The following is an 11,297-nucleotide window of genomic DNA, read 5'->3' on the forward strand; positions in this document are numbered from 1 at the left end:
AACGCTTTTCTACAGCCTAAAGGTCTGCTGGATCATTTCATTTTGGAAAACAATAAACAACTTTTCATCTGTTAAAATCTTTCTATTTCATCATCATTCATTAAAAAGAAAAGTGTATTTTGTCAAATAAATACTGCCAGTGTGCTTTTATCTACATTTTATCTGAATTCTGGACTCTGATTGGTCAGAAGCTGCCATTGTGTTCATTTGTTTCTAAAGTAACAACTCATTCACATGGCCTAAACAAAACGTATTAGTGAATGTCATCTATCTATCTATCTATCTATCTATCTATCTATCTATCTATCTATCTATCTATCTATCTATCTATCTATCTATCTATCTATCTATCTATCTATCTATCTATCTAGTATGACTTTGGCCTCTTTGGGGCCCTTAAGCAAGGCCCTAAACCATTAACAGCTCAATTGTATAAATGTTAGTCACTCTGGATAACGGATTTCTGCCAAGTACCAAAAATGGATCGTATTGAATGTTGTTGAAGTGATATATTTATTTTTAACCTGTAAGAGTACAAGCTTGCAAACCTTATTTTTAATTCTATTTAATTCACGTTTATTCCTGAAGTGCTTTTCACAATAATCATTGTCTCAAAGCAGCTTTACAGAATGTAAGAATTCTAGAACAAAATTCACTTATATTTAAATATGTGTATTTATCTTTAAATGAGTAAGCCTGGGGCGACTGTGGCAAGGAAAAACTATCTTAGATGATACGAGGAAGCTCGAGACTCAAATAGGGAACCTCATCCTCTTCTGGGTGATTATAAACCATTAAAAAGTTACAAACACCAGAGATTGAGAAACATCATGAGAGTGTGTGATTATGAGTTATGACCTTTCTACAGTCTTCAGACAGTTGAAGTGACAGAACCAGGAGCTCTTGAGCAACTCCTAAATTAGCTCAACATCTGAGATCATTATAGTTTTAACATTCTTACGGATTCATCTTATGTACTTTACCAATTCACTTATTTGACTCACTATACAGGTTCATGTCACATAATGTATACAGATGCAAATGTAATCGAGTTTATCCGGACAGGTCTTTCAGCATGCTGTGCTATTATTTCTCCATTACAATACTACGTAGCATCATTCAGTGGTGAGCGGTCAGGGTCAGCAAATCCTTCTCTGCTGGCCAAATCACAAGCACTGACCTACATTTACAACCTAAATTCTAATATTTGTTCATGAAATTGTATTAATTTATTCCCAACAGTTTATTCTCTTCATTTCATAGGATTTCTCTTAGCTGCACTGCTGCATTTATTGTCCAATCAGATATAGTAAAATGGTTTTCACCCTCCATATGTGAAATTCCTCTCTCTCTCTGTAATGCCACTCGTTTTTATATTGTCTTTATTGTGTTTTTGTATTGCACTGATGGTTTATTTAATCGCGACTTGATAGTGGGGTATTAGGAGGTGGATTAAGTCGGATACGTCCCCACTGAAGGCCCAGGTACCAATTGCATGGCCCGCCACTGCAATCATTAATGTATTTACAGTAAAAGTGCCTGATGTGGTAAACATCCCATAATACTGCTTTCAAAAACTAAATCCAAGACTGAATTATCTTCTTTAAAAGCAAACAGAACTGGTGCAGTGAATCATTATATGGATTTTTTTCCTCCAAGTTTTCCAAATTAAACATTTTATCCAAAGTCCCCTTGAACATCTACTACAAGAAACATTCATGTTTATTAACCTTTAAACATGAAATTCCTGTAGTGAAGAGAGAAAGAAACCGTAGAGTCTGCACAACACCTCATTTCAGTTCTGCCAACGGAACCCAGCAAGAGAGCCAGATAATAGAGCTGGAGTTTCACCAAAACCTTCTTAGGATTACACACTACACAGTGTCAAAGTCAGACTTCAGAGCTGGGAAATTAAACTCTCCAGATTGTGTTGGAGGAGGAGGAAAAACACCAGGTCTTATACGGTTAACAAGTGCAAATATAGTTCAATTTGCTCTTTTTTATTGCTACCATTTTTACAAGCGAGCAACAAACTTGGAACGGAAATTAGAACGTCCCCATTGAAGCTGTAGTGCTTCAGATCAGCTCAGAGGCTACTGAAGTACTTGTTCATCTACACTGAAACCTCATTAAAAAAATTCAAACAATGAAATACTGGAACTGGAGAATGTGACAATATGATGATACATTTTGAGAAATTGTAACCTTCTAAATGTATATATTACACATAACAGATATTAATGTGTTTAGTAATTCAAAAATGAAACATCCTATAAGGCTATATACAAATGTTTGATCCAATAACATCCATTATTTTGGGAAGATGTTCCTCTTAATTTTGTGGGAGATTGAACCTCAAATGTGTTAGTAAAGTCAGATAGATAAGTAGTTCCTAGAAGAGCAAAGTCCACTAAAGGCAGATCATTCTCACATTTAGCTCATAAACTCTGGAATAGTCTTCCTGACAGTGTTTCGGGGCTCAGACACACTCTTCCAGTTTAAGTGCAGATTAAAAACATATATTTTTAGCAAAGCCTACACAAAACATACGTCTCACATCACAACCTTGTGCTCCAGAACATCTGATCACATGCACATTATCAACTTGTGCTGTTAATATCATGAACAGCAGCTACGCTAATTCCTCTCCACTGCTTCTCTTTCTCTCCCCATCCCGAGGCATCCTGAGGTTGGTCAGCTTCAGTCACGTCCCACCTCATGAAGATTATGGACTTTAAAGAAGTAGATGCCGAACTCGCAAACATCCTGAACCATCTAGAGACGTACCAGTGCCAATTGGATCCCGCTACATGTGTGGAGTTTTGACATTGGACCACCTGGAGTGTTTAAAGGCTCTTGCATGGAGAAGCTTTTACTGGATCTGTGATGATCACAAATGTTGAGGTCAGTAGCTCCTACTTTGGTATAAAAGACTGTAGAAAGAACATTTACTTATAATCTTATACTCCAGTGCTCATGTTAGTTCTCACTCTCCAGTGTTCTGTATTGTTGAAAGATTTATGATTAAACTCTTGATGTCACCCAAATGAGGATGGGTTCCCCTTTTGAGTCTGGTTCCTCTCAGGGTTTCTTCCTCATAACATCTAAAGGGAGTTTTTCCTTGCTACAGTCGCCACGGCTGCTCATCAGGGATAAATACACACCATTCACCTTCACTGTTGATTTCTGTAAAGCTGCTTTGAGACATTGTCTGTTGTGAAATGGGCAATTTAATGCTGGAAACCGTGTGGGTCTCCTAGTTGAAGTTAAGGGAAATTTCATGCTACCGGATACAAAGACATCCTATACAATTGTTTACCTCCAACATTGTGGTAAGAGTTTGAGGAAAAAACACATCAGGTGGAACCAAAAATCAGTACCCAAATACTTTTGCCCATGTGTCATCTTTTTTTATTTTATTTTGAGAGCCAGTCATGCAATTGTTCACGATTTACCTACATGCCTCTAAAAACTTAGGATTCTCAAGAATTCTATGCAAAAAATCCCTTTGGTTTTGGGTTTCCAAGTTCTAATTTTGTGGTATGGTTTGGGGAAAAACCCTGCAAGACTGGAAGAATCGGGGGTCCCAATACTTTTATTCATATAGTAGTGTATAGGAGTCAACTGTACGGTACATCTGAGACAATGATGATCTCGTCGGAAGCTTTAAATGAAAGCAGAAAGAGTTTAAAGGAAGAACACATTTAATGTATGCTTACATTTACTATTACTGTACAACCAGTTACAGGCATCAATCAAGAATAAGGGTCACTGTAGTCTATTCTGTATGGAGTTGTGATTAAAGCAGCGCCCAAACCTCTCTAATCTTCACCAATCCAAACTTCATGCACCACTTGTCTCATGCCAGTCACAACAATTTGCAGCACTCAGACATCGTGACACAATTCTTAAGAGATAATTACTACAGCATTGGGATTCAACAGTATTGAAATCTGCCAATCCGCCTTTCTTGCTGCAGTGTTTGTCGCCTGCAGGAGAAGGAGGAGACATTTCACAACGGTTACACATGCAAAATTGCTCAAAGATGCAATACCCTTCGGAAATACCACATTGTTGCCCAATCCTGAAGGACAGCACAGGCCTGAAGTCCCAGAGCAGCTCTCAAGGCCTTGACAGAAAAATGTAGAATGATAGCTTTTATAGAGGAAAGCAGATAAAAATATAATCCCTTCCACCTGTGGGTAAGCCGTCGCTTTACCTGGGTGGTGTATAAACATGTGCATCTCTCAGTCTGCAAACACAAACACACACATGCGAGGAGGGGGAATCCCACAGGAATCCCTGCAACAGCCCCAAGACCCCACAGAGACACTGTTTTTAATATATTAGGCATTTTGAGGTAACAGGTTCTCTCTCAACAAGCTTGGACATCTCTTTTTCCTTATATAAGTCCTGAAAATCCTGAACAATACTATACGAGTTTTTTGAGGAAAAAAGAGAATGTATATCAGTTTTGAAGATAAACAAATCTAATAAGACAAAACTGAATTTTTCTGCAAAAGCTATTCCATGAAGAAGACGACTATACTGTTCCTGATATATGTCAAGCAACAAGTTTGGCATTAAGCAAGATACACTTCCTAACCTGACCAAAGACACCACATTCCTCATATCCTACAAACTCACAAGGCCAAGGTTCTTACAGTACATCCACAGTTCAAGATCTAAAGTCGAAGTAAAGAAGCCACTCACAGAAGTGGTAAAAAAAATGAATTGCTTTTATTAGCAATTTATTCAGTAAAAAAGCAGTAGGACATAGCTTTCAGGTGTCTGGCATATTGTCGAAGAAAACAATAAAAAAGATTTCGCAAATGTTACGATTAAAACAGAAATTGACCTTGTAAATATATTATTGAAATTCCAGGCAGCGGAAAACTATTAGATCTAGAGTTGCTCGAGTCTTCTTTCAAATCAAACTGCTAAACAAAAAGCTGAGAAAAAAGCTGAGAAACGTTCGACATATATCCCACACAAGGCACAAGAATTTGCTAAACTCAATGCTGAAATCAAACTGAAACCTACCCAACATTGTCAATGTCTGTTACTCCTTCATAATTATTATTAAATACTGCTAAAAGAAAAAAAAAAATTTGCGAGCATTTATCAGCACAAGACAGTCAAGGTTTCGATAACAGGCATGACAGCTGCATGGTTTAATAAGCTTGTGATGCATAGAGGTCGACAGATGGATTTGACCAAAACCGGTAGCTAGGTTGGATCGTAACCATTAACTGATAAATTATTTATCAACCAATATTGAACTTTACTACCAAAATAAAAAATAATAGAGAACTGAATCATAAAAAATTTGCTAAATATGAACATATTCATTATTTCAATACGTATTGAGAAAAATAAGACATGCATTCAAACTGTAACAAGTAAAACTCCAAGAAAATGTAAACAGTTACACCCCCCCCCCCCCACACACACACACACACACACACACACAAAAAAAATTACACTTCAAATAAACAGCACGTGCCATCGGTGATTCGCCTCTAGAGGCCGCTCTCGTACTGTATAACACAACCCGGAAAAACTATATCGGTAAGGATTTTTGCAGCTGGTTCCAGTAATTGATAATCAGTGTCAATTAATCAACAAAACCGATTAATTGGTTCACCTCAAGTTGAGAAACCAATTGCAGTCCCAGGGCCAGAGATAACAAAGAAAATCGAAGCAAATCGAAGCTTATTAAGGAGAAGAGGTTGGGTTAAATTGCAGTAATTCTGGGGTTAATATTCCTTAGTTGAATGCATACAAGTTTAAAAAGAATTGCTACAATTTTTTGGTGTCTTCTCTAATTGGCAAACCAGAATCTGGAAGTTTGTTCTGGCTTAAAGGTTCAAGAGAAGCAAAGTGTGGAAGAACCTTGACACCAGACAGACAATTCATGCATCTTTAGAGGCACTTTTTGGGTAAGGGGTTTGGCAAATCCGGGAACAATAGGCATTAGGCAGAAATGGAGAACCATAGATTAGAAACCAGTTTATGTCAAGACCTAGGGGTAATTTAGACAGTTTAAATCCCACAGTGGGGAAATAACCTGGGAAAATCTTCATGGACATGTTGAGTACATGTAAAACTCTATTTAGACAGTAATTCAAGTTCACGACAAGCACTGGATCTGTGAAGCACCAACACATCCCACTGCGCCACCATGCCATCCCTAGTGGGGTATCCGTTCTATCCCACAATTCTTCCTTCTCCACGGAACAATTTATTTCTGTTTCTACCAGGTGCTGGTAAACGTGAGAAATTTCACTGCACTAAATTTGGGTTTAAAAGGTCTTTGGACTCAAAGTCCAACTCTATTACAGCAATGAGAAGGTCAGGAAAGAAAGCGGTCTTACAAGATGTAAAAATGATGTAATTATTATATTAACCAGCAGATTACAGGACAGGAATTTCTACAAATCCATCGCCAGCCCTTTCAACAAGCTGCCCCCGATTTATCCATGCCTCTATGGAGAATTAGCCCACATAATACATCACGTGGTGCTTCTCACGAGCATACTGAGTGATATTTACATCCGTACTGCTACAGGAGTGAGAAATACGGGCAAACGAGTGACGAGTGATGCCTAACAGCGTTGCTGATCCCTCCCTCGGCTTTTCACGGCCACATGTGCAATTATAGACCAATTCCTCACCTCCGTGGGATAAGCACAAGATAAATACGCATCGTATGGATTTCAAATAAACCATTAGCAAATAGCAAACCCTTTTATTTTCCTTCTATTTCGCTCCCATACTTCTTGGATTGCAGCTAAATGATTCTTAATACGCTTTGAATTTTACATTCACTCCAGGGACTTGAAGGGAAGTTAAGAAAACAAAAGTGTACAGGTCTAATTTTGGGTAATCATAATTACCCTGGTCAAGCACTTTACTTTTGGACATATTGGAAGAGATTCAAATAGTTTCGAGATATATATATGATTTATTTATTTTTTTTACACGAGCATATGGGATCATTTATGCACAATGTCAAACAATGGGCACTTTTAGAAATAATGGGTACAACCATCATTTCCCTCTGGCTGTTTTGTTAGTTGTAAGAGAACAACTCTATTAACTTAAAAAAAAATTATAAATAAATATAAAATGTAAAGAGATTGTGTATTGTTCAAACATTTAGTCCCCATTTCCTGTTATAATGAGCTCCACTCTTCTGAGAAGATGTTTCACTAGATTTTCTGGAGATTTGTGTGGAGATTCAGTCGGGTGTTAATAAAGTTAAGTACTGATGTAGGTGAGATGAGGAGGTCTGGGGTGCCGTCAGCATGAAACATTCATCCCAAAGCTGATCAATAGGGTTGGAACTCTATAGCAGAAGATCTTCCACTCCAAAGCATGTAGAGCACATATTTATGGAGCTTTGTGCACAGAGAAATTGTCATGCTGGAACAAGTTTGTGCCAATACTTTTATTTATATACTGTATATCATAGGTGAAGTTACTCTAAATCCCCAATTTTCAGATATAAAATTATATATTAACATGAACTTTGAACAAAACGTGAATGAATGAGAAGTAAAAGGTCTAATGATGTTTATAGTTTGTGGCCTTAAAAGTGCTGAATTGTGTCGTTATAACCCCTTGAATGTATCAAGCATATTGGTTCAGCTAAGGCTGGATGATATGATGATATGATATCGATACTGTGATAAATAATTGCACGATACAATTTTGTGAGATATTGTCAGTATGGTATATCTACGTTGAAATATGAAATATTTGCGAAAAATTTGCGAAACTTTATGCATTTCGAAAGGTTTTTGGTATACATTAAAGCATGAGTTTAATAGTTTTTTCTTCTTCTGCTTCTTATTTTTTTTTTTTTTTTATTATTAATTACAGGTTAAATACCACACAGTTCCATCCACTTTTTTTAAGCTTTAAAATATCGTGATAAACATCACACACATTCTGACGCGATACTTTTGCACATTTTAGTCACTTATCATGCATTATATCTTAAAAAAAAATAACCGGTAGCTACTTAAACTCCACCAGTTTGGTGTTTCTCATAGTCAAAAGCCACGTGTTTAAGATTATCTGTCATTTTGTATAATCTGCTTCCCTCAAACACACACACACACACACACACACACACACACACACACACACACACACACAGTGACCCACTAACACCTGCCCCAGACTCCAGTCAATTCCTTTCCTTTTCTTCATTCACTCGCTCTCTAATCTCTCCTCTATTCCCCCCTGCACTCCTGCATGTTCTCACATTAACTCCATCTAAAAAGTTCTCAACTTTAAAAAAAAAAAAAAAAAAAAGAAGTCCAAGACTCTCTAAAAATACCCACCCAGGCTTCTAAACATAATCACAATACTAATAAGAGATAAGAAATTCTTACACCCTTTCAGAACATGCATTTCTGCTGGTGTTTATTTGCTTTTCAGTATCTCATCATCCTTACCATGCCATCATCTCCTTCCTCCTGCTCGTAATCATAGTACTCATGGCTTGATTGGAAAGCGAGGTTCGCGTAGAGCAGCGCCGAAAATGCAAACCACACTGATATTCCCAAAAAGTGCATCTTAAAGAAAAGAAAAAGAAGAATCTCAAATCCCTAAAAAGAAATATCCGATCGGATCTGAAGCCCCAGTCCGGAGCTCACTCTCTGGTTTCTTGGATGATCAGTGGATCAGCGCGTTCAGACATGTGCATGGAAGTAATCCGAATCTTTCTTTTCACGCAGACCTTCAGAACATATTTTGGTGATGATGACGGCGATGATGCAGCTGGTGCTTATGACGACGAAGAGAAGGAGGAGGATGAGGAGGATGATGATGGTGGTGGTGTTGATGCGTAAATTGTCCCTTCGCACCAGCCACGTTCCCCGCGGTCCCCTCGCGCGCGCTCGTCGTTACTACGAAGCTCCGTCTACGCGTCTCAGGGCATCACGTTCAACATGCCGAGTTTGTTTTTCTCTTCTTTTTTTTTTTTTGCTCTCGTTTTGTCCGCGGTGTCCTCTCCCTGTGTCCGTCTGTTTCTGTCTTTTATCTTTCCCCTCTTTTCTTTCACCTCCTGCACTTCCCTCCGTCTTTCCCCGAGACTGATGCGCTGCGCGGCGTCTCGCGGAGAGAAATAGGAGCCGAGGCACGCGCCCTGTTCCCACCCCGCCTCCTGTACGCGCGACCACCCATCAACTTTTATACACACACACATATATAATATATATTATACACACACACACACACACACACACACACACACACACACACACACACACACACACACACACACACACACATACATACAGTGAGAAAAATAAGTATTTGAACACCCTGCTATTTTGCAAGTTCTCCCACTTAGAAATCATGGAGGGGTCTGAAATTGTCATCGTAGGTGCATGTCCACTGTGAGAGACATAATCTAAAAAAAAAATCCAGAAATCACAATATATGATTTTTAAACTATTTATTTGTATGATACAGCTGCAAATAAGTATTTGAACACCTGTCTATCAGCTAGAATTCTGACCCTCAAAGACCTGTTAGTCTGCCTTTAAAATGTCCACCTCCACTACATTTATTATTCTTAATTAGATGCACCTGTTTGAGGTCGTTAGCTGCATAAAAACACCTGTCCACCCCATACAATCAGTAAGAATCCAACTACTAACATGGCCAAGACCAAAGAGCTGTCCAAAGACACTAGAGACAAAATTATACACCTCCACAAGGCTGGAAACTGCCAAGCAGCTTGGTGAAAAAAAGTCCACTGTTGGAGCAATCATTAGAAAATGGAAGAAGCTAAACATGACTGTCAATCTCCCTCGTACAGGGGCTCCATGCAAGATCTCACCTCGTGGGGTCTCAATGATCCTAAGGAAGGTGAGAAATCAGCCCAGAACTACACGGGAGAAGCTGGTCAATGACCTGAAAAGAGCTGGGACCACCGTTTCCAAGGTTACTGTTGGTAATACACTAAGACGTCATGGTTTGAAATCATGCATGGCACGGAAGGTTCCCCTGCTTAAACCAGCACATGTCCAGGCACGTCTTAAGTTTGCCAATGACCATTTGGATGATCCAGAGGAGTCATGGGAGAAAGTCATGTGGTCAGATGCGACCAAAATAGAACTTTTGGGTCATAATTTCACTAAACGTGTTTGGAGGAAGAAGAATGATGAGTACCATCCCAAGAACACCATCCCTACTGTGAAGCATGGGGGTGGTAGCATCATGCTTTGGGGGTGTTTTTCTGCACATGGGACAGGGCAACTGCACTGTATTAAGGAGAGGATGACCGGGGCCATGTATTGCGAGATTTTGGGGAACAACCTCCTTCCCTCAGTTAGAGCATTGAAGATGGGTCGAGGCTGGGTCTTCCAACATGACAATGACCCGAAGCACACAGCCAGGATAACCAAGGAGTGGCTCTGTAAGAAGCATCTCAAGGTTCTGGCGTGGCCTAGCCAGTCTCCAGACCTAAACCCAATAGAGAATCTTTGGAGGGAGCTCAAACTCCGTGTTTCTCAGCGACAGGCCAGAAACCTAACTGATCTAGAGAAGATCTGTGTGGAGGAGTGGGCCAAAATCCCCCCTGCAGTGTGTGCAAACCTGGTGAAAAACTACAGGAAACGTTTGACCTTAAACAAATGCTACTGTACCAAATATTAACATTGACTTTCTCAGGTGTTCAAATACTTATTTGCAGCTGTATCATACAAACAAATAGTTTAAAAATCATATATTGTGATTTCTGGATTTTTTTTTTAGATTATGTCTCTCACAGTGGACATGCACCTACGATGATAATTTCAGACCCCTCCATGATTTCTAAGTGGGAGAACTTGCAAAATAGCAGGGTGTTCAAATACTTATTTTCCTCACTGTATATATGTGTGTGTAAACATTGTAACACTAAACATCTTATGAAATCCCAAAATTCAGTATTTCAGAAAATGTAAATATTACTTAAGACCAAAAAATAAAAAATAATAAATTAATAACAAATATATATATATTTTTTAACACAGAAATGTTGGACTATCAAAAAAGTATGAACATGTACAGACCTCATATTTTTGGTCAGGCTCCTTTGCATGCATTACTGCAGTCGATCTGTCTGAGACACTGCTGACGTGTTCTGGAAGCCCAGGTTGCTCTGATAGCGGCTTTCAGCTCTTCTACATTGTTGGGTCTGGTGTCTCATATCTTCTTTCAGGTCGGGTGAGTTTGCTGGCCAGTCAAGCTCATGGACATGATGGTCCTTAAAAAAGGAATTAGTACTTTCAGCA

General features: G+C 38.8%; 1 protein-coding gene across 1 annotated transcript in view; it reads right to left on the bottom strand.

Annotated features, from left to right (window-relative positions):
* The window catches only part of vegfc (vascular endothelial growth factor c), a 65,381-nt gene extending 56,162 nt beyond the window's left edge, over positions 1–9,219 (bottom strand). The window contains exon 1 of the mRNA XM_083538789.1: positions 8,469–9,219. Coding sequence (XP_083394915.1) covers positions 8,469–8,588 — 120 coding nt within the window. The 5' untranslated portion in view covers positions 8,589–9,219. The remainder of the gene's footprint in view (positions 1–8,468) is intronic.
* Positions 9,220–11,297: the final 2,078 nt, after the last annotated feature.

The sequence above is a fragment of the Silurus aristotelis genome (genome assembly GCF_946808225.1).
Source record: "Silurus aristotelis genome assembly, chromosome: 4".
In the NCBI taxonomy this organism is placed as follows: domain Eukaryota; kingdom Metazoa; phylum Chordata; class Actinopteri; order Siluriformes; family Siluridae; genus Silurus; species Silurus aristotelis.